The sequence below is a fragment of the Centroberyx affinis genome, unplaced genomic scaffold, assembly GCF_046629955.1.
Source record: "Centroberyx affinis isolate AG114_WGS23_722 - 3 ecotype Tasmania unplaced genomic scaffold, CSIRO-AGI_Caff_v1 ptg002107l_1, whole genome shotgun sequence".
In the NCBI taxonomy this organism is placed as follows: domain Eukaryota; kingdom Metazoa; phylum Chordata; class Actinopteri; order Beryciformes; family Berycidae; genus Centroberyx; species Centroberyx affinis.
In genome coordinates this window covers 189,055-213,296 of record NW_027280432.1, presented here as the reverse complement: position 1 = coordinate 213,296, position 24,242 = coordinate 189,055, and the positions used below count along the sequence as shown (strand labels likewise).

General features: G+C 43.4%; 4 protein-coding genes across 6 annotated transcripts; 2 read left to right on the top strand and 2 right to left on the bottom strand.

Moving 5' to 3' along the window:
* Nucleotides 1-492: 492 nt before the first annotated feature.
* On the bottom strand, nucleotides 493-4,692 carry ogg1 (8-oxoguanine DNA glycosylase). 2 transcript variants are annotated; one of them, XM_071531684.1, is made up of 7 exons: nucleotides 4,229-4,692; nucleotides 2,965-3,332; nucleotides 2,359-2,538; nucleotides 1,618-1,796; nucleotides 1,342-1,489; nucleotides 1,166-1,215; nucleotides 493-1,063 (listed from the first exon to the last, which is right to left on the bottom strand). In XM_071531684.1, exons 1-7 carry the CDS (start codon nucleotides 4,336-4,338, stop codon nucleotides 857-859), a joined length of 1,242 nt encoding a protein of 413 aa, XP_071387785.1. In that variant the 5' UTR covers nucleotides 4,339-4,692; the 3' UTR covers nucleotides 493-856. The 2 variants fall into 2 exon arrangements, with proteins under 2 accessions (XP_071387785.1, XP_071387786.1); XM_071531685.1 differs by lacking the exons at nucleotides 1,342-1,489; nucleotides 1,618-1,796 and having other exon boundaries at nucleotides 2,965-3,085; nucleotides 3,185-3,332.
* Nucleotides 4,693-4,964: 272 nt separating this feature from the next.
* Nucleotides 4,965-12,165, top strand: qars1 (glutaminyl-tRNA synthetase 1). Its single transcript, XM_071531674.1, has 23 exons — nucleotides 4,965-5,125; nucleotides 5,592-5,742; nucleotides 6,113-6,222; nucleotides 6,324-6,399; nucleotides 6,511-6,575; nucleotides 6,719-6,772; nucleotides 6,856-6,913; nucleotides 7,004-7,075; nucleotides 7,216-7,301; nucleotides 7,431-7,517; nucleotides 7,625-7,724; nucleotides 7,830-7,908; nucleotides 7,992-8,231; nucleotides 8,698-8,790; nucleotides 8,911-9,048; nucleotides 9,482-9,569; nucleotides 9,679-9,825; nucleotides 9,955-10,056; nucleotides 10,163-10,255; nucleotides 10,590-10,720; nucleotides 10,803-10,869; nucleotides 10,984-11,109; nucleotides 11,477-12,165. Exons 1-23 carry the CDS (start codon nucleotides 5,015-5,017, stop codon nucleotides 11,525-11,527), a joined length of 2,325 nt encoding a protein of 774 aa, XP_071387775.1. The 5' UTR covers nucleotides 4,965-5,014; the 3' UTR covers nucleotides 11,528-12,165.
* A 562-nt stretch (nucleotides 12,166-12,727) lies between these two features.
* On the top strand, nucleotides 12,728-17,637 carry LOC139654561 (transcriptional regulator QRICH1-like). 2 transcript variants are annotated; one of them, XM_071531671.1, is made up of 12 exons: nucleotides 12,728-12,826; nucleotides 13,680-13,968; nucleotides 14,063-14,155; nucleotides 14,255-14,395; nucleotides 14,508-15,284; nucleotides 15,420-15,600; nucleotides 15,737-15,891; nucleotides 16,013-16,127; nucleotides 16,634-16,742; nucleotides 16,988-17,136; nucleotides 17,242-17,332; nucleotides 17,437-17,637. In XM_071531671.1, the coding sequence occupies exons 2-12, from the start codon at nucleotides 13,714-13,716 to the stop codon at nucleotides 17,621-17,623; spliced, it is 2,253 nt and encodes a 750-aa protein (XP_071387772.1). In that variant the 5' UTR covers nucleotides 12,728-12,826; nucleotides 13,680-13,713; the 3' UTR covers nucleotides 17,624-17,637. The 2 variants fall into 2 exon arrangements, with proteins under 2 accessions (XP_071387772.1, XP_071387770.1); XM_071531669.1 differs by having other exon boundaries at nucleotides 12,741-12,930.
* A 1,710-nt stretch (nucleotides 17,638-19,347) lies between these two features.
* Nucleotides 19,348-23,444, bottom strand: LOC139654562 (receptor-type tyrosine-protein phosphatase V-like). The gene is made up of 11 exons (XM_071531672.1): nucleotides 23,312-23,444; nucleotides 22,589-22,739; nucleotides 22,298-22,397; nucleotides 22,083-22,173; nucleotides 21,899-21,975; nucleotides 21,466-21,600; nucleotides 21,038-21,160; nucleotides 20,773-20,933; nucleotides 20,490-20,625; nucleotides 19,701-19,771; nucleotides 19,348-19,582 (listed from the first exon to the last, which is right to left on the bottom strand). Exons 2-11 carry the CDS (start codon nucleotides 22,591-22,593, stop codon nucleotides 19,366-19,368), a joined length of 1,116 nt encoding a protein of 371 aa, XP_071387773.1. The 5' UTR covers nucleotides 22,594-22,739; nucleotides 23,312-23,444; the 3' UTR covers nucleotides 19,348-19,365.
* Between the last annotated feature and the right edge of the window lie 798 nt (nucleotides 23,445-24,242).

Below are 24,242 nucleotides of genomic sequence, written 5' to 3'. Positions count from 1 at the left end.
AAGACCAGCTGACACAGCCAACTAATGCCTATAGATAAACATACAGGCACCATGGCACTTCCCAGCTGCCCGGCCCAGACTGCACCTTTTATGATCCCACTAACAGAAATACCATTTTGATGTAGGGGCTGTACTAAAGAGACACAATGCAACATACTGGTATTATACGCTCATTTTAGACACGCACATGCCAACACTATTCATGTACATGCATAGGTACCTGGGGGCTTGTGATTCACCCAGGCAAGCAGTGCATTTTGTTCTCAAATATTAAAAAAAGGCTGCCCAAAGCAACCACGTGATGCCGTCTTGCAAAGCAACATCTTCCGAGCCATATTGCCATCTAGAGGCCACTTCAGGAGGATTTAACCGTAACACAGCATTTTGCAAGAGTGAGTGCAGAGTTTTACTAGGCCTTAGGGTGCCTCTGTAATAACGACCGAGCTGATGTGGATATCCGGCCCCAAAACACAAATACTGAAAACACAGGAGATCAGCTATTTTATTTTTCTTATAAAAAACACATAAGTACGACAAGTTTTTGTAGCAGTGAGCTCTGAGTTCATTGGAAAATGGACACAGGAGAAGAGGGCTCAGATCCTTTCCTCGGCAAAGAAAAACAATGACACGGAGAAAGCTTTAAGATACAGAAAATAAATCTATGAACATGGACACATATTTCATCTTTTATCCAGATTGCATTTTCCACATAGGGTGTGACTTATAACATGACATTGGGTTTTCAAATCAAACTGGGACCACAGGGTAAGAGGCTGTAGAAAAGATGTGTAGAAAATGCAGATGTTCAACGCTGTAACCTGAGCTAATCAATTCTAACTTAAGGAGTCTGTTTACCTCAAGCTATTCCCTTATCCTTAACAGACATCTTTGCTTCTCTGTGACATGCTGACTTGGTTTTTGCTTTCTTCACAGTTTCACCTTCTTCAATCTTAATTTTTGCCTTCTTTTTTACTACTTTCTTTTCCTCTTCCTGCTGTTCCTGCTTCAGACGGGGCATTTCCTTCAGCTTTTGGAACTTCTTGAGGTCAGCGCAGAACAACACCTAAAACAAGGCGAGACGCTCTTTGATTATAGCGGACAGACAGACGGACTGTAGAAGGATGTGACAGAGCCTGACCATCAGAGCGTGATGAGTAACACTCACCGAGTGCGCCCAGCCAGCATAAGGACCCCATAGTTTCCTGAACAAATCCCCTGTGTAGAAAGATAAGACAGGCTATTATGTGAATTTATAGATTACAGAGAGCCATAATTCGATGTTTGCAACCTGCTTGGACACTTCAAGTACTTCAACTACTGATGGGGAGAATGAACTCTAACCAATATCTCTGTGAACTTTATCTGTGATGCTCTTTTGTCCACTGCCAGCAGCATATTTGTAGTCTCGTTTAGCAATCTGCCACACGTGTGTGTCTATGGGCACGGCCTCTGCCTTGTCCAGGGACATCAGACACACACAGTCTGCCACCTACAAGGAGAGAAGAAAAGGGGACAATTCTCACACTTTCGCCATGTATTAATAAACTGGCCTCAGTTGCATGTTATTGTTAAAATGTCACCTTAAGAAAGCTACATCCCCTATATATCCCTCCCTACCTTGGTGCCTACACCAGGGAGAGTGCGCAGTGCATCGCGGGCCTGCAGATATGGGACGCTCCGCAGACCCTGAAGCCACTGGGGCCCATGGGTGTCCAGAATCTGCTTGGCACTCTGCTGCAGGAACCGAGCCCTGTATCCGAAACCCAGATCCCTCAGACGCGCCTCTACACTGCTGTCTGCCAATCACAATGTAAAAACCAACAAAATTATGAATCTGTTTCAAAATTCCATACTTTTTCCAGACCTTAATTTTTTGACTGAAATGGAAGATTTTGGACAGCATTCGTTCTGATGTAGGTGGTTGGGCAACATGACTCTCAACAGCCATACCACTATAGCTGAAGTGTATTTTTCCACATCAATAAATATAACAATGTGTGAAATAACAATGGGTCTATAACTACATAGAATGTGTAGCTATATGTGCACTGGAAATGAACAAAATTTTCCAGTACTTTTCCAGACTTGTGGGTAATCACAAACATTTCAAGACACAGAAATTACATATATTTTTTCCATACTTTTCCAGACTTCTAAAAGCTGTGTAGAAACCCTGAATATGTCAATATTCCACAGTAGTGAATCATCTTTTTGTTCAGGAAATATCAATACGAAGGCCAAATCTGGAGAGGACTTGAGCTGAAAATGGAGCGGCATGTGAAGGAAGAAATAAGCACACACACAACAAAACATTGATTAAAAAACAAAGAACCACATAGCAGTGTAACAATACAGCACCTGCAAGAGCAGACAGGGAAGGAAAGTTGTAGTAACTGGTTTGATCCAGCTGGCTCAGCGGGGAGCCCAGAGACTGGCACAGCCGCTCCACCATGCCCTGGATACGGGAGATATGGTTGTTGGAGGTGCAAATAAAGGAAAACAGGCATTCAGTGGGTTCCTGCCGCAGCATTCGCACGCCTGGGGAAAAACACAGTACACAAGTATTTCATGAATCAAATACTGACTCAAGCATTTACTGTGTAAGTAAATGTATGTGGAACCAAATAGGGCTGGGCAATAATTCAATATTATTGTTTATTGTCTTTCAGTGGAATCATACTGTGATGATATGGTGATTTTGGGATATCGTCACACAGAATTCTGCTGTCTAAATTGATGATAACATTTATTGCACATTTAATTTAAAAAACGAGGTATGAAACATTTTAAGGAATATAATTTGAAAATTTCTGTTTTATTTGACATCACATCTAACATTACCATTCGGTTCAAAGGGATGAACATTAATTTGATTATTTAACACGTGATTTCTATACGTGACACATACTGTGATATACTGTATATCAAAATCATGATATTGATTTCAGCCCAACACACACTGACCAGTGAAGATGTTGGCGATATGCTTGAAGTGGGGGTCCGCTGCTCCCCACTCCCTGTACAGATCCCCCAGCTTCACATTCAGCTGGAAGTAATCCCGCAGCATCGTTTCCTCCTTCATGTCCTGCTCTCGGGTCACAGCCAGTGGCTCCTCCTCCTCCTCCTCCTCCTTCACAGCCCCTTTAAGTCTCTTCTCTGACTTGTTTGGCCCCTGGAGTGAAACACTGGCTCTCCTCTTCCTGCTGCTCCCCTCTCCCTGCCCATCTTGCTCATTGTATACGTGGTACCACAGAGTGTCATCTGTCTGGGTCACAGTCCACACTCGTCCTCCCATCACTCCAGTCCAGTGGCCCTCAGCAGTCTCTCTCCAGCTGTGGGTTGTGATATAAAATAAGATTGCACATTACTGATGCCCTAAAGGGAAATTCACGTGTCACAGCAGCAGTTGGCAAAGATAATAAGAATCGTACAGGAAAGGTAATGGGAAAGGTAATACGTAAACAGTGGTGGAAGAAGTATTCAGATCTTTGACTTAAGTAAAAGTAGCAATACCACAGTGTAAAAATACTTTGTTACAAGGAAAAGTCCTGCATTCAAAATCTTACTTAAGTCAAAGTACAAAAGTATTAGCATCAAAATATACTTAAAGTAGCAAAAGTAAAAGTAGTCATTATGCAGAATGGCCCATTTCAGAATCATATATATCATGTTATTGGACTATAATTATTGATGCATTAATGTGTTCATCACTTTAATGTTGCAGCTGGTAAAGGTGGAACTAATTTTAATTACTTTATATACTGCTAGGTAGCTTAACCTATAAAAAATATAGCATAATTTATTAGTTGATTTATAATTTGTATTAATAATCTAAATCTGCAAAGTAACTAGTAACTAAAGATGTCAAATAAATGTAGTGGAGTAAAAAGTACAATATTTCCCTCTGAAATGTAGTGGAGTAGAAGTATAAAGTAGCATGAAATGGAAATACTCAAGTAAAGTACAAGTACCTTTAAACTGTACTTAAGTACAGTACTTGAGTAAATGCACTTAGTTACATTCCACCACTGTACGTAAATATAAAAAAGATCAAATATAAAGCTATAAAAGATGTCTAAAGTGTCTGTAGTGGTGTTGAGAATTAGTCCTGTGCAAAAATGTGTTAGTGCAAGGATAGTGGAAAATCTGCACTGTGTTATCGCTCTGCACCTGCAGCTCTCTTGTTCTTTATGACCCTGATAATATCAGTCAGATCTGACGAACTCACCGGAAAGTCTGTCCACAGCCAAGAGTGAGATCCAGACGCAGCTCTGACCTGCTGCAGGACAGAGATCTCCACAACTTTGTCCCTGATGACAGAACCGCATGCTGGGCCATAGTTGTGATGAAGCCCCGTTTGTCCAGTCAGGGATTAAACAACAGACTCAATACACTGTACCGTTGATATGAAACTCATTGTACTGCAACATAGCAGTCTAATCCAACGCTAGACAATCATCTATGACTTTACAGGGGGATACAACTTCATCTTGTGCCTTTTGTTTACAGCGAGCGTTAGGGACATATAAATGATGGGCTTAAAAAAAACTTTCACGGAGTTTATTTTAAATGCCTACGATGATGGACAAAAAAGACCTTACAGTGCGTTTCAAACTTGTACTTTTCAGAGGATGAGGGTTTTTTAAAAATACACTGTTTAGGTGTATCGGATTTAAAATAGTCCTTGACAAATAAATTCGAAGTTCATGTGGTGAAAATTTTATGTTAAATGACTAAACCGCGATCTGATGCAACATTACTCAGATTCCGGTAACCCCTCCCTTCCTGATGTCAACACAACTGCTGATTGGCTCCCTTAGTCATAGTAGGCGGCGACGTCTCTCAAGTTCATTCAGGATTGGTCGATACTGTCCGAACGCCCCGCGTGTGATTGGCTCATATTTTTACACCTCGGTTTCCTCCTCGAGGAGTACAGGAAGTTGCCCCCTCTCCGAGAAAAGTCTTCAGTTGCGTGCTGTGTGGCTCAGATCTGGCCGCTGAATGCTGTGGAAAAATGGCGGATACGTTGACACTCTTCACTTCCATCGGGCTCAGTGAGCAGAAAGCGAAAGAAACGTTGAAAAATGAAGCGCTGAGTTCTGCCCTCAAAGACGCAATTGCTCAGGTATGACCCAACTCTGTCAGTGTTGAAACCGGCGAAATATAAGCTAACGTTAACTGACTTTATCTCCCTTAGCCTGCTTGCTGTATCCACCCTGTGTTCTTCTTACTTTTTGGGGCTATGGGCTTTGGGCTTTGGGCTTTGAATCATCATTTGGCAAGGCAATATATAACTATCTAGCTAGCCCATTGCCCCCAGTGCCATTTTAGAAAACTACTCCTGTCCTACTTTAGGTGTATCTGTTGAGTAGTTAGCTTGCCAATATAGCAGTGTCACTACACTTTCAGTTTCACATGCCTTAAGTGACTTGAAGACCATCCTGCCTGTCAAACTTGGAAAACATCCCCCAGTTTTACTAGTTGGTTACGTTGGTCCATGCCCACTTTGTTGGCTTTAACACAGTCTGCGGTCTCTCAAGATTGTATCTGTAATGTAATCAGTGCTGGTCTTTTCCCACTGGTTTCAATAGGCCCAGCGTGTCAATGGGGCATCAGGAGTGGACAAAGCCATGGGCACATTGCTGTACAGCATGGCCTCTCGCCTCAGAGACACCAAACGCGTGGCATTCCTGTCAGACTACATCGCCCTGCGCAAGATCTGCACAGAGCTGCAGCTGGCAGGTAATTTGACATATCATAGCCTGACTAATCATAGTAATGAGTAACCACAGCTGAGTGATGACGAATGATGAAAGTGATGAAATAATTAATAACCATAACACATTAGTATATTTGGAATCTGCCAAATCTAGATTTCCCACTTTTCCCCCCCATATTTATGTTTATATAACATTATAATATAACATTGAGCTTCTTCTGACATGCTGTCATCTCCCAGAATGATCGCTAAACCAAGCAAACAGAACTTTGATGACATGGTATTGCATCAGCATTCAGCTTAAACTCACCCGCCCCTGCCCACAGGCAAACATACACACTCTCTCACTCACAAATACACCCAAAGCATTTCTACTTCCCTCTATCTCTTTAGCTGCATTGGACTTTGTGAAGAGCCATCCTCAGGACCCCATCAACCAGAAGGAGTTTGACGAAGCATGTGGAGTGGGAGTGGTCATAACACCAGAGCAGATTGAAGATGCAGTAAGGATACAAGCTTGCATGGACTTGCATGGAATATGTTTTTTTGATAAGCGTGGTGTTTACTAGCTGTGGTGTGTTCAATGACAGTGGAATGTTTTCAGGTTGAGTCGGTGATCAAGACACACAAGGATCAGCTGTTACAGGAGAGGTACCGCTTCAACATGGGACTGCTCATGGGTAAGATCTCATACTTGTTTGGATAAATATCCCTGAGTCTTTCAATCTCATGGACATTGTTAAAGCCTTACAGAGCAACAGTGTCTCATTGAGCTTTTGTGCCACTTACAGGAGCGGCGCGCACTGCTCTGAAGTGGGCTGATGGAAAGATCATCAAAAATGAGGTGGACATGCAGGTGGGTTTCAGAGAGAGAAGTTTGCCAGTTCTTGAACAAGCCCAATGAATTTACTCTAATGATTTTACCTTTGTCTATCATTGTGGGAGGTGGGTAGGTGGTTGTGTCTTTGCACAACTCTAACTCTGGCTTTGTGCTCACAGGTCCTGCACCTCTTGGGCCCCAAGACAGAGGCTGACCTGGAGAAGAAACCTAAGGTAACACCTCACAAATTATTAATCGCTGCAACATGAAATGCTTTGATTTAATCTGTGGTTAATATCTAATCTTCATCCTGCAGCCTCAGAAGGCCAAAGCCCCCGAGAATGAGGTGAAGAAAGAGGAGATGGCAGCGAACGGTAAGGCCAAATGGATGTGGATGGCAGAGATGAGTGAATGACAAGGGTGTGTCAGGTGGCGTGTTTTAACTTTGTGTGTTGGTTGTTAAGGTGAGGGGAACCCTGAGGGAAAGTCTCTAATGGAGCAGCTCAGAGGAGAGTCGCTGAAGTTTCATAAAGCAGGTAAGAATGAATTACCTGAACAGTTAGATACACTGGCATCTCTCTGTGTTGTTTGCTCTTCTCTACACACCAGGTACAGCAGTTTAAGTGATTACTTGCACCAAGTCTGTTGACCTTTCACCCCTGCTTTGTCCCTGCAGGAGAGAACTACAAGACTGAGGGCTATGTGGTGACACCCAACACCATGAACTTGCTTAGGAAGCACCTGGAGATCACTGGTGGACAGGTAGAAAAAAAGACACTTTATTTAGTGTGTTAAGTTCATTTTTGGAAAAGAAACATCCTGACTTTAAAATGAAATTTTTGCTCATCATCTATGTTAAATTTTCTCCTTCCCATTTTTGAATTCCTATAGATACGCACTCGCTTTCCTCCTGAACCCAACGGTATTCTTCACATCGGACATGCCAAAGCTATCAACTTCAATTTTGGTTATGCAAAGGTACAAGTCTTTCTGGATTTTCTTGCCCAGCACCACATAAATTGCCCACTAAACTTCATTCTTCAGTCTGCTGCAGCTATCTTCTTTAAACCTGTCTCTTCCTGTAGGCCAACAATGGTATTTGTTTCCTGAGGTACGATGACACAAACCCAGAGAAGGAGGAGGAGAAATACTTCACTGCCATCAGGGAGATGGTGGAGTGGCTCGGTGAGTTTGAGTCTGTTGAGCTGCGCTTTCCTGATCTAATCTGTAAGCTTTGTGGGGTGAACGTTCAAGAGGATAGTTTCTCATCAGTGTTACTGTATTACACAGGCTACAAACCTTACGATGTCACTCACGCATCGGACAACTTCCAGGAACTCTATGACCTTGCTGTGGATCTTGTTCGCAGGTGAGTGTGGGAATTAGGTGTTTGTGTCGGTCAAAGTGCATGTGTGGGTAAGTGACTTCACAGTTCTTTTTGTCGTCCTTCAGGGGTCATGCCTATGTGTGCCACCAGAAGGGGGAGGAACTGAAGGGCCATAATGCTCCCCCATCACCATGGAGAGACCGTCCCGTTGAAGAGTCTCTGGTCTTGTTTGAGAGGATGAAGAAGGGCCTGTTTGCTGAGGGGGAGGCTACGCTCAGGATGAAGATGGTCATGGAGGACGGGAAGATGGACCCTGTGGCGTACAGAATCAAATACACACCACATCATCGAACAGGAGATGAGTGGTATGAAAACACAAATTGTTGCACATGTGCACATGCCGTGTTTATTACATTCTTAAGATGTCTCAAGATTAGGGGCGATTTTGAAAAAATATCTAATTGCAATTATTTTGACTGATATTGCAATTGCAATATGATTTGCGATATTTGAGGCAATGATAATTTTTACATCATTATTCTCATTTTCATAGAAAAACATTAAAATGATTATGGTGGGGGGATCTATAAACAAAGATGTTTTCTTAAGTCTGTAGAATATGATGTGTAGGACAGGACATCTCTGCAGCACGACAATATTTAATTTAAAATGGTATTTTGACACACATTTCGCCTTTAACAAATACTGCACCTCTTGCGATTTGAAAATTGCAGTAGGCCATATTGCAATTTCGATAAAATTTCGATTAATTGTTCAGCCCTACTCAAGATGTGTTTTACTTACCCCTGTTCTACTCATCTTTCTCCCCAGGTGTATCTACCCCACCTATGACTATACCCACTGTCTGTGTGACTCCATTGAAAATATCACACACTCACTTTGTACCAAAGAGTTTCAGGCCAGGTATCCTCTTGGTTATCTATATTTGTTCAATAGCATCATGGCATTCTTTGGAGGCTTATGAATGGATGGTTAATGTTCATCTCTTTTGTTTGTTCCCTTGTTTTTGTGTCCGTCTTTCAGGCGATCGTCATACTTCTGGCTGTGCAATGCTCTGGATGTGTACTGCCCTGTGCAGTGGGAATATGGACGTTTGAACCTCACCTACACCGTTGTGTCCAAGAGGAAAATCATTAAATTGGTGGAGACCGGGATTGTCAGGTAAAATAGCATTTCTGCTTCCAGTCTGTCTTTCTGCCTGTGAGCTTACAAAGTTATTAATCTTTAACTATATAACAGTCTGTTGACAGTGGAGACAAATGTGTCAGTCATCATGGCGTATGTAACGGGCTATAAAAATACAAAAAAGATGGAAAGATTTGGTTCACCGATGCTTAAAAAAAAAAAAGCATCTGGTTTGGATTGGAAACTATGAGGGGGGGGGGCGCTGTCTGAGTGTGTGTAGATAAGTTTCTTTTTACGGGACATAAAGAACTCATATATTATGGTGATGGATGAAAAGCACGTATAAGAGGATAACTACTCACTTGTGTACAGCTCCCCTGATTTAGTGTGCAGTATTTTGACCACAACTTCGTCTTCACAAAAGATTTAATGTGTTAATTAACTGTTAACTATCCTTTTTTAATTACAGAGACTGGGACGATCCCCGTCTCTTCACCCTGACTGCTCTGAGGAGAAGAGGTTTTCCACCTGAGGCGATCAACAACTTCTGTGCGCGGGTATGCAGCATGGACCGAGAGATGGATGGATGGATGGAGGAACCAACTGTTAAATGTAAGAGGATGGTGATGTAGTATAATCATATGTTTTTCCATCTGATCTTGATAGGTGGGAGTAACAGTTGCCCAGGCAACGATGGAGCCCCACCTGTTGGAGGCGTGCGTGAGGGACGTGCTGAACGACACGGCACCTCGAGCCATGGCCGTCCTGGAACCCCTCAAAGTTACCATAACTAACCTTCCTGAGAGCTCAAAGGTTTGTACGTTGTTTACACATACACACGCATCACACACCAAACTGCCAGGAGACTTGCTATATTCTATGTTTTTACATGATATTTAATAACTTGTGCTGAATTATCCCCGACATTCTCTTCTCTTTCAGTCAGATGTACGAGTACCAGACTTTCCTGCCAATGAGTCCAAGGGCAGCCATGTGGTTCCATTTACACGCACCATCTTCATTGAACAGGGTGACTTCAGAGAGGTGAAACATCCCAACTATGAATATCTTTACTGTGTATATACAGCAAATTTATTTCTGCAACTTTGGGATAGTGGTCAGAAGATGATTGACACCTCTTCCTTTGCAGGTGATGGAGAAGGGCTACAAGCGTTTGACCCCAGAACAGCCAGTAGGCCTGAGGCATGCTGGGTATGTCATCTCTGTGCAGAAGGTCATCAAGGTAAGATTCCAGACCTTTCACTGCATAGCGCTTAAGGCATCTTTTATGGCTTCTCCTTAATTTTGTTATGTTGACATATAAGCAAACACTTGATGCTAGTAATGTATGCTTTCATCAGTGTCTGTTTCCCTCTGTGCATGCCTTAACTTGTTCAGTTCAGTTCTTTATTTAATCCCAAAGGGCAATTGATTTGTAGGCAGGTATAAAAAAGCAAAGACAAGTAACACACAGACATACAATGCATGTATCCTCTTCTTCATTAAGTGTTGCTTTACCAACCTTTTGGTCTGTGCCTCTCTCCTTGCACCCTATTACCCCCCTCTCTGTTTCTCAGGACCCTCAGGGTAAAGTGGTGGAGTTGGAGGTGACTTGCTCCAGTTCCACTGAGACTTCAGAGAAACCCAAAGCCTTCATCCACTGGGTCAGCCAGCCACTGCCGTGTGAAATACGCCTCTATGAAAGACTGTAAGTCACAAAAAGTGGGTAATTGACAACCAACAATCCATCTACATGGCTTATTCACCGACATCTCTTATTGTGATTGTAGATTCATGCACAAAAACCCAGAGGATTCGTCTGAGGTGCCCGGGGGCTTCCTGACTGACATCAACCCTGTGAGTATCTCTGCGCTGCTGAGAGGAACTGGGAGAGAAGGCTTTCTTGGATAAACTAATGAGATGTATCAGTAGGAGTGATTCTTTAACAGATTTCTCCTTTCTGTCATGTAGAATTCCCTGCAGGTGATCAACAGTGCCTTTGTGGACAGCTCGGTTAAAGGAGCAAAGCTCTTTGACAAATTCCAGTTTGAGAGAGTGGGCTACTTCTCCCTGGACCCCGACAGCACAGCAAACAAGGTACAAGACAAGGCTTCTGCTGTCATTTACAAAACTGTTACTAGAAAAGTAATGATGTTCATTAAATGTGTCAATTAATAAAATCCAAAAATAAAGTGTGGCCCAAGCAGAAAGTGTAAATGGTAAAGCAGTAGACAAATTAATTGTGAGATGGAAAATTAATAGGAAAACACATCAGTAAATGGAATAGTGAAAAGTATAAAGAATTTTCTCACACAATTTTGAAACGGTACCATTATTACAAATGGTGACGATGAACTAAAGTTTTCACTTAATTACTTTTACATGTACTCCTCCTGACTGAGAATATACTGGCACTTAACATGAGCCTGAACTGTGAGTAACAGAAATCTTTCTCTCGCTACAGCTCATCTTCAACAGAACAGTCACCCTCAAAGAGGATCCTGGGAAGATCTGATTGACTGAGATCAAGCTGCACCTCCTACTTCCCATGAGCCCACAGAAACATTTCCAGTGTATGCTTGTTTGCATCACTCAGTGTGGAACATCAGCAAAGACTCAGACTTCTCAGTCTGTAATTAAATCAAATCTTGTGGTATTTACAGCGTCTCTATTTCTAAACTGCAGTCCTCATGCTAGCAAATGTCCTAGATGAAATCTGAAAACATCAACCAGTATGGTTGTCAGTTGTGATTTCTTCATAGAAAAAGTGTGGCAAAAGCAACTGCAGTGATCACTGTGATCAGTCCTAAGCTTATGACCGGCCAGTATCATAAGCGGCCTCTTGAATTTTTTCTATATCTGCTGCAATAATATGCACTTATAATGTTTTCTCGTCTTTGCTGAACATATGCAACTTTGGTCATAGCTCAACAAGGGCCTAATTAATGTCAAGGGCCTAATTAATGTCTATTAATTTTATATTGCCACATCTTTTTAGCTCTAAGCTGATGTCACACAGAGGAGATGCTCTCAAATGCACTATATGTTTTTCTTACAAAAGTGGTGTGCCACTGCCAAACCACCATGTGTTTTTGTAAGTCTCAGAAGTGGCACATGTCATTTTGACAGGAGACCATGAATAAATTACATTTAAAGAAGATGCAATGCCTCTGAAAAATTATTCATTTTAGTTTGGAAAAATACACAGAAACCTTTGGACATTAATCTCTGAAACATGCACTCTGCCCTCTACTTTGTCCCAAAAGACAACAGAGACAACAGAGAGACAACACGTAAATACTCATTCAGATATTTTGCTTTGCTTATTTTAGGCACATCACAGAAAGCACATTTACACTGAGTGAGACAGACACAACACAGACCATGCTGAGTAGAGTGCGTGGGAATTAACCCTCAACTGCCCAGAGCCTCCTGAGCGCCACACAAACATTCAGTGCATCTCTAGAGGACTACCTTAAAAGATTCAGAAGCCAGTGAACCATTGAGAGCGTCTGTCTAGCATGTCTGGGTTTTAAGGTGGACTGAAGTCAACGTAGCTCACTGACCACATTAATAATATTTGGGTGTGTATGTCCCCTTTAAAGGACTAACCCTTAAGTACTGGTCATCGCGATATCAAGTAGTGGTAATATCGCGATAGCAGCACAGAGTTCCAAATCGCCTGCTTATTGGTCTGAGGCTACTGTTGTAAGATGGCGCCGAGCGAAATATGAGTGGTGAAGAAAAGGAAAAATATAGCTAGCCATCTAACGAAAATCACGAGAAATAAAGAACAAAACAGGCACCGAGAAACGTTAGTGATACTTTGCTTCCGTGCTCGTTGGAAGGAGATCACCGTTTCGAGGGTGGAGAAGTGCTTCTGTGCGGCTCGAGCCTTGGCCCGGTTGAGGAAGAGAGGTAGCTAACGCGCCAGCTAACGTTAGCCTGCTAGCAGGCTGTTGCCTGGGAGTGGAGATAACAGAAAGAAAATGTAGTCGCTGCACTGACACAAGATAGCTAGCTCAGCTCCCGTTCTTTGCTGTTTGTTTATCAACTGCTATATAATAATGTATTGTTTGTGCCGACATGAGCACGTTAGCGTAGTCATATACAAGGCTGCTGGATTTTCTTTGCAAACAACACGCGGCTAACGTAGCTTAGCTGTCCACCTTACCTAGCTTGTTGTGTAATGAGCTGTCAAATTAGCGAGTAAAGTCTCCTCTCACAGACAATGATCATCGTTACTTGTTTACTGCGTTAAATTAGCATGGTGTATTTTGCAGCAGCTACCAATGTTACTTTGAATACTGTGGCTGATTTGGAAAGGAACCGCGCTTTTGCCCCAGCTCGTCTACAGACAACTAGAATTAACCCTTTCCTAATACTATCCATCTGTGTTGCCAGTGGACAATGACCACTAGTTCAGTTTGTAAACACTGCTCAACTTCAACTGACGCCGCCGCAGCTTTTTTTCTACTCGCTATTCACTTTTAAAAGCCACATTGCTGTCTTACAGTCTCTCAAATGCGTTCTGGTCTTTTAAAGTTTGACAGGGTCATAGAAAATGATTCATGGTCATTCCTTGCTAATTTTGTGCTAAAATGTGAATGAGCCTTAAACTAATTTTGGGGGGGGAAAAAGCCTAACTGAATTCACCTTTTCCATAGATTCCCTTTGTAGAGGAGAGTGTTGCCCGCAGTAATGAATAACTCCTTGGATGGCACAGGCTCCTATGAGGAGCTAGTGAGGCAGAAAGCTCGGAGCATCCCTCAGCATCGCATGAAGGAGTTCTTGGAGTCTTTGGCCAGCAAGGGTCCAGATGCCCTGCAGGAGTTCAGCCAGCAAGGTGGAGATGCTACAACCACCACTACCACCATGGTCTACCAACAAGAGGCTAACTGCATCTACACAGACAGCACAGAGGTTGCTGGGTCACTGTTGGAATTGGCCTGCCCGGTAAATCTCTGTGTAATAGAGAGTAGCAAAATATTCTGTCAGAGTTTTACCATTGAAATTAAACTTTCTGACATTCTTTGTGTTTGTGATGCAGGTTCAGGTGCAGGTCCAGCCACAGCAGCAACAGATACAGGAGTCTGCAGCTCAACAGCAGTCTGTACAGCAGAATGAGCAACAGATAGTGCAGGTTAGTGTCTTTGTCATTCCTTACCTTTTGTTTTTATCACCTAATCCTGTGCTATTTAAAACTTGTTCCTCTAAATTTTGTCCGCTGACCTCCTTCCAGGTGCAGATCCAGGGTCAGCAGCAAGGTCAGATGCTGGGTCAGGTACTGCAGGTGCCCTCTGGTTCCCATCAACAGCTGCAGGGTGTCACTACTGCTCAGCTCATTCAACCTGGGGATCTTACTGAGGAGCAGCACCAACAGGTACACACACACATGCACACCACATCCATGGCAAAACAACGTTAACAAATCTGATTATGAACCACATTTTGAATATAGTTATCTATTAGCATCTCCCTCCCATGTGTTTTAGCTGCAAGCTCAGTTGGTGGCAGCCGTGGCAGGAGGACAACAGATCCAAATCCAGACAGTGGGGGCTCTCTCTCCTACCCAGCAGCAGGACAACACTGAGAGGAGGGTGCTGGGAACCACCATTGCCACTTCCCAGGGAGCAGGGGTTCTCCAGCCAGCCAAAAAGCGTAAGGTGGACATGCCCATCACAGTGTCCTACGCCCTGCCTGGTCAGCAAGTAGCCACGGTCCTAGCCATCCCTCAGGGACAGGGCCAGCAGCAGAGCTACGTGTCCCTGCGGCCAGACCTCCTAACTGTGGACAGCTCCCACCTGTACAGTGCCACAGGCACTATCACCAGTCCTACAGGGGAGACCTGGACCATCCCTGTCTACTCTGCTCCTGCTGGGTCCGGGGGCCGTGAGCAGGTCACACATATTGCCATCCCCCAGGAGGCCTATGGAACGGTGCAGGTCGCGGGGGCAAACACTACAACAATGACCACAATGCCAACACAAGTTGCTAATGAAAACGACAAGCTGAAAATGTCTGTCAGCCAAAGTCAGACAGCACAGGCCGTCTCCAGCATAACAAGTTCTGCAGGGATGGGGGGCCAGGAGGAAGTGGTGCATACACTGGCTGCTAACACACTGTTCCCTGCCCAGTTGATGAATGGAAACATCCATATCCCAGTGGCAGTGCAGGGGTACCCCAACGCTACACAGTCCCTTATCTGGGACCCACAGCAGCAGGTGCTGCATACACAGGGGCTGCCAGGGCAGGATGTACAGCAGCTACAGGTAATAACACATCTGGTGTGCCACGCTGTTGGTCTTACAGCCCTTAAGACTCTTTTGTTACCCAGACGTGCATGTAGTATTACGTCTCTTGGGAGGGATAGAATGAGGTTAAAATATTGCTGTGTTTCTGTCTAGGGTCAGACAGTGGCAGTAACAGAGGTGGATGGCCAAGGCCAACAGCAAGTGCAGGTACAGGAGCTGCTGCTGCCTGCCTCTCTGAAGCCAGAGGAGGGCCTGGAGGTATGGCGGCTCTGGGCTCAAAGGAAAAACGCAGAGATGGACAAAGACGACAAGAATAAGCTAGCCCCAATTGGCCGTAAGTGCACACACATACACACGTGTATTTTGTAATGTTTCAAATAATATTAATAATTCCTTTATTCATACACAGATCTTTATTGTCATTACCTTTTCTGTGGTCTCATCTCTGTCAACCGAACCTGTGAGTGCAGGTCGCCAGGCGCTGCGTTTCCAGGAGGACTTGGTGTCCTGTGCAGTAGCTGAGCTCAGCATGGCGCTCTCTCTGATGACCCAGGAGGCCCGGGGGCTGGAAGGGGAGTCTTATGAGGCCGATGTTCTCTACTATGTCTTTCTGTGCATACAAAAGGTGCGCTCAGTCAGTATACACACACACTGCTTTCAACATACATTCTATCTCTATCTCTCTTGGTATTAATGTGGAAGCACTGATTGACCACATCTTTATTCCTCTGTGTTTTTCTCTGCAGTATCTGTTTGATAATGGTCGTGTGGATGACGTCTTCTCAGATCCGTACTACACTCGCTTCTCTCAGAGTCTGCACCAGATCCTGGATCCGTGGAGGCCGTCTGTCCATCCGCTAGGTGAGAACAAAAGATTTATATCAAACCTAGCAAGGAGTTTCCTAGAAATGCATATTCCACATATACTCTATAGTCAGCTCATTTTATTTCAAATGCAGTGCAGAGTAATGAATACCATAACTTGCTTTTTTTACCCCTTATTTTTCAACAAGCCTGTAACATTAAAGGCTTTTATAATAACTTGAAAAAATGAGTAGTTGAGTCCTCAGCTCAGATTGGAAACATTCAAAACCAATGTAAAATACCTGATGAATGTAGACCTGTGGCCGCATAACAGTTAATTTAAATATTACTGCACCAACCAAAAAATCCCCAGTTATATAAACAGCCTAACAGTGATTCTCAGTGGTTCTAAAATCACTGCAAACCACAGCTTCAGCTGGCTTATTGCCAAAATTAACAAATCAAACATTTGACATTTGGCTCTGACATTTGACGGTAGCGTGCAGCACCTGTTGTCATAGCTATCCAGGTCTTCATAATCTGTTCTTCACCTCTTCCACCAGGTTATGTCATCCCCAGTCATGTGACAGAGGAGATGCTGTGGGAATGTAAACAGCTGGGAGCCCATTCACCCTCAACACTGCTCACAACTCTAATGTTCTTCAACACCAAGTGAGTTGCACTGTGCTGTCATAGGTTTTCTTTACACCCATTTAGTTTTGTTGGCCCCCCCACTGCTGGAAAAATGCAAATAAAATTAAAATGTATTATCTGGTCATACTGGTCAATTGTCGTACTGCAATATTGTCCATATATCATGATGTAAATATCCAAATCAGAGCCTTTGGCTACCAACCAAGACAGACTCAAAGACACAATGACCAAACCAGTTTATGAAACTTTTTTACTGTCCCCAGGTATTTCCACCTGAAGACAGTGGAGCAGCATCTGAAAGTGGCCTTTTCTAAGGTGCTGAGACACACCAGGAAGAGTCCCAACAACCCCAAAGACAAGAGCACCAGCATCCGATACCTGAAGTCTACAGAACGGTTTATAGGGCAGAAAGGTGAGAGGTCTCACATTTGTGTTGTACTGTGATCTCTAAGAGGAATCTCAATTTAAAAGATAACGTTGACAATTAACAACCTCTCTGTATATATTTCTTCTTCAGTGACAGATGACATGTACTCTGAGCAGCTGGAGGACCCAGAAAACCCTCTGCGTTGTCCCATCAAGCTCTATGACTTCTACCTCTTCAAATGGTAAATAGGGGAAAAATACAATAAGGCTGGTGGGGGGGAATCGAAGAGGGAAAAAAGTTAATAAGGGTATCCTCAGTGTGCTCACATCTTCTTCGCTCTGTCAGTCCACAGAGCGCTAAAGGCCGCAACGACACCTTCTACCTGACCCCAGAGCCTGTCGTGGCTCCAAACAGCCCCATCTGGTACTCTACTCAGCCAATCCCGAAAGAACAGCTGGAGCATATGCTCGCCCGCATCCTCGTTGTCCGGGAAATCCAGGAAGCCATCAACATGTCGGTGAACTTGCACTAGTTGGACCGGGGGAGAACGACAAATGGACTAAGCTCATCCTTCCCCCCCCCCCTCTCTTTCTTCACCCAGCCTTTGATTGCTCATTATCAGTAGTTTTCTATTCTCTCACGTCCTTTTGTGCTCTTTAAGGGTGGCATGTATATGTTTATATTCATCATGTCTGCATATCTTGAACACACTGACTGTACATACACATTCAGCAAATACAGATAACAGATTTTGCCTTACAGAGGCATAATCTGTCAACCCCACCACCATGTTTTTTTTTTTTTGCCAAAGGATGTAGTGTCTAATCTTTTTATTGGACCTGAACTCTAATTTAAATGTTATTTTAACTGTTGGCTGTCCTACCAATAGTCTGGAATAATTGTATATTTTCTTTACTGTTTTTGTTTTAATCTGTAATATATTTCATATATATTTTCACTGGGGTTGGCCTGCGCTATGCTGCTTTTCATATATATCCCTCTTTCTTGCTATACCTTCCCTCATACCTCACCATTACATCTCACAGTGGATACCTCAGTGGTATTTAGACTGCATCAAGTAGCCGGGCATGGGCTACTTTAATACTCGCTTTCAAGTTGTGTGACTTTTCCCTCTTTCTTTGTATCTCACGCTGTCAGTCTTGAGCTGAATTGACGTGTGGACACATTGAGCTCTGGAGAGGACTTGCTTATTAGTGAATGGTGCTTGGGCTGTAGCGCCCCTTATCGGACTAGCTCAGATCAGCAGCAGTGAATGACTTCAGGACCTTAATTCTGTTATGGACTTTGTTGCCATACAGCGTCGCCACTCTACCTGCAGCTACTTGCAGCTGCCACAAGGAGGACACCTGGCAGAGGGAGGGTGAAGTCGGCCGACTGCTGGATCCTCCTCTCCCTCTTCAGTACATCACCAACCCCAGGACTCACCGCAGAGGGATCCATTGTATCATAAATGTTTATTACATGACAAATGAAAGACTCTTAAAAGTGGGTTAGCCCTTATTGTTCTATAATGTATAATACTCATAGCTCCTTCATGTACTGTAATGGGTTTCAGTCATCTAAGGAGAATGGCAGTGCCTGTGTGTTTTTGAAACATGACCTTTTTGTACAGCCACTATACCATGTGTCTTTGCCTTTGTAGCAAGTCCATTATCAATTCTGCACACGCATCCTTAAGTATTGATAGCTTGCGTTGTGTGATATAAAATGATACACAATGATTAAAAAAAAACGTTTAGTTCAACCTCGGATCACTCCATCAGCAGTGGAGGCAAACAATTTACTGATTAACATTGGGACATACACATGTTCAAGCACTCAGCTGACATATATTTGGTAGCCGCATGCAGTAGACATTTTGGTTGAACATGTTGGGTTCTTAAACATTGCTATAGGTGGCGTGACAGGGATATGCTTGTTTGCTCCCTTGGTGTTAAATTGCATTTATCAGCCTGATTATCATTCTCACGTTCCTTGTAATCCAGTGTGGAGGAACAGGTTTGACCTGAGCGGCAGGTTGTCTCCTCAACTTTTCCCCTCTGGTGACGATATGTAGTGCTGCGGCTGTGGTCTCTCCTGTCACCTTTAATCAGCATGATGCCCTTAGGCCTCGTTCCCGCCCACTTGGCACAGCATTTCCGCATAAAAGTCTATCCTTCCGTCTCGGGTGTGAGAGCTTTGGATGGGCGCTTTTACCTTGAAAGCTGTGGGTGTGCCTTGCTTGTGGATTTGTATTGTGAGCATTATGTCTGCTCAGCTATGCGAGTGTGAATTAAACTGCATTGAGGAAGGCAGTAGCCTCCTCAGCAGGTTCCCTGGGTGGAGCAGATGCTGCATTGAGTTGTGCGGTTGCTCTGGGTGAGGCTTGGGCCGTTCGTGCTGATGTCTCCTCCTCCCTCTCCGTGCCGAGGAGCTGTGAGGTCGATCCTGGCTCTGGCCGGCATTAGAAGTGCCACCCTGACTCTGTGAGCTGCAGAGAGAGAGAAGAGACACCTCATTAAGATGCAATCATGCACTACAGTGACTGATGATATTCCTATACTGAAATCAATCTTGGTGTGTGTTGATGCATGTTTATGTTTTCTCACTGTGCAGAGGTTCCCACAGATCCTCCACTGAGCCAGTGTAGCAGACACCGATGAACAAATATATACTGCTCCTGTTTACACACACATTTGGAATGAGCAGATAATGAGGACGCTTGAACTTGCATTTTGCACAATCCATTAGATCACACTGAGTTTATGAGCTTGGTGATGATAGATTTATGATGCTGTCACAGTTGGGGAGTAATAGATTAAAAGTGAATGGATTACAGTTAACCCATCACAAAAAAATTGGTAATTGCAATGCATTCCATTCTAAAAACAGTAATCAGATTACACATACATGTACAAAAAAGGTGGTAACTCGGATTTGTCAAGTGTATGCAGGGAAAACGTGTTTTGACTCACATGATAATTACTTCATTTTATACTACTTAAATAACACTATTCAGTCTGTAAACTGGAATATATATGTATATATACATATATATACTGTATACATATGTACAGATTTTAGTAACCAAAATAGAAGTAATGAGGTTGTGTTACTGAGTTGACTAATGCTGATGATTTAAGTTTCAACCACGCAATCAATTTACATTTTAAAGTAACGTGTTCAACTCTAAATACTTCAGGATAAATGACCAGGGTAAGCTATTTAAGGTTTTATAGCACTGAGCCCTCTACATAAGGTATTCAGGTACAGTCATTCCATCATTATGAATAGAAAATTGACAACACAATTTGAATGGGATATTCTTGGTTGTAAATGGGACATTTAGGCCTCATTGGGACTGGCGAATGTTTGATGACCCTGTCCAGTGGACTGACCAGATTCTGGACCATCCACATTCGGTGTCGGCGTAGGTCTTCCACCGCTGCACGGATATCAGGCCGGATGCCCCTCACACACAGCTGCATCAGCCACAACAACGTTACAAATGCCCCTGACCGCCCAACACCTGCACTGAAACGCATAAAAAGATGAATGATATTATACACAGTCCCATGTTCCACCAGATACTCTACAACTCTACATAGGCTTATGAAGACTAACGCTGACAGAGACACATATAAGTCAAAGAGGTGATGGGCTTGAGGTCAGAGGTCAGACCTGCAGTGCACCACAGCTGGCCCCAGGCATGGAATGGTTTCCAAATGCTGCCGCACATGCTCAGTGAGGGCACAGAGTGAGGATGTGTCTTTGGGGACGCCCCGGTCCGGCCAGGAAGGGTAGTAGTAGTGCGTTACTATCCTCTCTGTTGGACAACCTCTCTGAAACACCGACAGTCACCAAGACTTTGTGAGTAGATCTTCATCTGACCTCAGTATTGTAAAATTTAGAAACTTCATTGATGATGAATGTGTGTTGCGCTCACCTGTCTAAGGTTAATGGTGGTGATAAAATAATCTGGACCTTGTTTGCGGGTCAGTGTGGTCACTTGGACCAGTCCATGACAAACTGTCCCTCGTTCCAGGGGCCAATACTTATCACACAGCACCTGTACACACAGAAAACCATGTCAGACAAGCTAGATTTGTGAGCACTCGTTTGCCCTGTTACTATATTACGTAGGTAATACTACTAGGAAGTATTGTTGGGATATGCAAATTGTAGACACGCATGAATCCACTTCACCAGAAAGGTCAAACCAGAGGATCAGCACTACTAGAGCAGCAGGCTTTCTTCATATTTTGTAGAAAACGGCACTACAATTAAAGATTAGCATGCAATAGCCACACACACTGACACAGACACTCACACACACACACTCACGCACACAGACTGAATAAATGTCTTTCTCACCATGTTCTTGTGTCTCAGCGCTGTCACCATGACAATGATCCTGACATTTTGCTCCCACACCATCCTCCAGAAGTCAGCCATGGTGTTGTGCAAAGGACCCTGGGTGCAGATGAAGTCTCTTTCCGATCCTCCACCCTGAACACAGACACACGGCCATTATGGGATTAGATAAATACACACAGACACACACAGACGCGCAGACTAGATACTAGCAAGGTAAGTGAGTATGTAATCCTGGCTAGGACAGGTAGACAGACAGGCAGAGCAACAGGCAGGTAACCAAACAGAGAGACAGGCCAACAGTCAGAGGGACAGAGAGGTAGCAAGGTATGTAGGTAAGAAGGAAGGTAGGTAGGAAGACAAATGGGTGAAAATAATAGGCAGTGTTAGCTATATTACATGACAAGGTTTGAGGAGCTGAATGAATTCTTACAGGCACAAAGTTTGCGTTGATATAGTCAGAGTGTGGCTGGGAGTCTTGAAGGGACAGCCTCACCCGACAGTGGTCGTCTGTAACCGAATGGGATCAGAAAATGGATAGATGGCTAATACCTGTCTCAATATGCATAGGCTTGTGTGCTGTGAATTGCTTTACTATGATAGAGCTACGTACTTACATGGCAAAATGTAGGGGTACCTGTTCTTCTCCCTGTTGGCCTCCAGGTCTCCCGCCCTGGAGGAGAGCTCTTTGCCAACGTCATTCAGCTCCTTCTCAGAGCCAAAGCACACGTTAGTATACATGACAACACCTCTAGCATGTTTCCCCAATCATAAACATACACCAAGGCTTGTTTCCCAGTCATAAATTTAACCCAAGTCCCATTTGGAATACCTCAAACTCCTGTTTAAAGCCTCTGTTGTCGTTGGCAGCGAGTGATTGACATCGAAGCTGTAATTCCTGCAGGATCTGTCCTCTGGAGAAAGTTCGCACCCTGTGAAACATCATTCTGTTTCATTAAAGCCTTGTAAGTCTACACTGATCTTCTGTTCATGCACTCTGGCCTGTGAGACAACAGCAAGCAGCCCTCATTCTAGACATGAATTATAAGTGGAGTGGAGGAGTGTGCCTAAAGCATTTTCTCAGGACCCAACTTGTCCTACCAGGACAGTTGTCACTCCTTACCTCATGTCTTTTTGTGGAGTCGACCTCCTAGTTCAAATACAAATCCCACTGGGACAGAGAAGGGATGTTGAGCGGTGCTGTGATGACGTGTGTAACTTCAGAGATCCTAGGTAGTCCTAGGATATGTAGATACCATTCTTCAGTGTTGTTACTGTAACAAACACACCAAATTCTTTGTCATAAAATAATATGTGTGAATTCAAAGTAGTACAAATTATTCAGAGAGGTGAAAAAAAACAAAACAAAACAAAAAACAAACTAAAAAGCCTAGGTCTTGACAAACTCTGTCACTTACACTTAGACGAACACTTATGTTTTCCCCTCCCCCGGTAGTTAAAAAGGAATTTTACCACCCCAACAGAGGTATGTGACACCAAGCAAATATTCTAATTAAAAAACAAAAAATGTACAGATGTGAACAGATACAACAGATACAATGCAGTTAAGTTGTTTGTATTTGTTTATGCCCTGAGGCAGTTGGGTCTGGCAGTTGTCCAAACAAGACCAAGAAAAATATACATTCCGACCCGACTACACCTGCGCTCCACTTTCCAACAGCTCCATTATAGCAAAATGCATATACAACACACACAGCATTCAAGGCCATTTTAACACCGGCACAAACTGCTCCAACAAGTTCCTGACCCTAAACACTCACAGCAGAGGGAGAAAACTGAGAAGTCACCCGGCAGCTTTAGTTGTGTCTTGTTGTTTCAGTATTACCTTTCCAAATGGTTCCTTGTTGATTGTTTTAAGTCTATCCCCGGCCGCAGAGGAAGAGTACAGGGCCTTGCTCCTCCAAGTCATCTTAAAAGTGGTCTGGTTTCAATAATACTCTCTCTCTCTCTCTCTCTCTCTCTCTCTTTCTCTCTCTCTCCTCCAGGCAGGAGGAAGGTATGGGTGGAGACAGAGGGGGGGTGGAGAGATGAATACTAATCTTTAGGGAGTGCTGGTATTATAGGTTGGCCTCAGCTATTCTTTTATGCCTTACACTGTGTTGTTCAATGCACATAGAAATAACACAATGTCTTAACTTCTGGGAAATCTTTTCCATCTTCTCATGACAGGATAATTCTTGTTTTTGTTTTGTTTTTTCTCTTTATGGTGCTCAGATGGTTCTTTGGCCTGAGAGTTACTAAAGCCATGTGAAGGTGGAGTTCATGGTTTTGTCTTCCAGTCATTGTCACTCAACATGAGCAAACTTTAGTCACATCTAAAGTGTTTGTGTCCAGTTTGTGACAACACATGTTATTTCTTTACAACACAACATAAGCAATATATTATGTCTATGTGTTCCTGCTAACATGTGAAATGTGTGTTGTGTGTCCCAATACAGATACAAAAATGTTTTAAAATGACACAGAGGTGCAACTGCAACATGTTTGACAGTTGATATTAGGCTAATCACCTTAAATCAATACACTTAGTTTTATGCTAAATGATAACTTTTTAGCCCAGAATTTCAAATATGTTACCTAATACTCCTATTGCTTTAGCATAAGCAGTTGCTGAATTTTGTTCCTTCTACAGCAGAGATCCAAACCATTCATTCCACTTTCACATAATAGTCTGCACCAAGGAACCGAACAATCACTATAATATTCCCATTCCCTGAGGGAATTATTGCCTAGTGTGTCTCTGGTACCTAATAGTG

Bases quoted from the DNA above. Each gene is read 5' to 3' on its own strand.
- LOC139654562 (XM_071531672.1), bottom strand. The intron at 22,174-22,297 runs GTATTCCAAATG...GGCTCTGAGAAG, and splicing joins GCTTTAAACAGGAGTTTGAG to GAGCTGAATGACGTTGGCAA. The intron at 19,772-20,489 runs GTCAGTCCACTG...GTGTGTAAACAG, and splicing joins TGTGGATGGTCCAGAATCTG to GAGCAGTATATATTTGTTCA.
- LOC139654561 (XM_071531671.1), top strand. From the start codon at position 13,714: ATGAATAACTCCTTGGATGGCACAGGCTCCTATGAGGAGCTAGTGAGG. The intron at 15,285-15,419 runs GTAATAACACAT...GTTTCTGTCTAG, and splicing joins AGGATGTACAGCAGCTACAG to GGTCAGACAGTGGCAGTAAC. The intron at 15,601-15,736 runs GTAAGTGCACAC...CTGTGAGTGCAG, and splicing joins TAAGCTAGCCCCAATTGGCC to GTCGCCAGGCGCTGCGTTTC.
- ogg1 (XM_071531684.1), bottom strand. From the start codon at position 4,338: ATGGCCCAGCATGCGGTTCTGTCATCAGGGACAAAGTTGTGGAGATCT. The intron at 2,539-2,964 runs GTCAGTGTGTGT...GTTTTTCCCCAG, and splicing joins TATCGCCAACATCTTCACTG to GCGTGCGAATGCTGCGGCAG. The intron at 1,490-1,617 runs GTAGGGAGGGAT...CTCTCCTTGTAG, and splicing joins TCCCTGGTGTAGGCACCAAG to GTGGCAGACTGTGTGTGTCT.
- qars1 (XM_071531674.1), top strand. From the start codon at position 5,015: ATGGCGGATACGTTGACACTCTTCACTTCCATCGGGCTCAGTGAGCAG. The intron at 6,223-6,323 runs GTAAGGATACAA...GAATGTTTTCAG, and splicing joins CAGAGCAGATTGAAGATGCA to GTTGAGTCGGTGATCAAGAC. The intron at 8,791-8,910 runs GTATCCTCTTGG...TCCGTCTTTCAG, and splicing joins ACCAAAGAGTTTCAGGCCAG to GCGATCGTCATACTTCTGGC.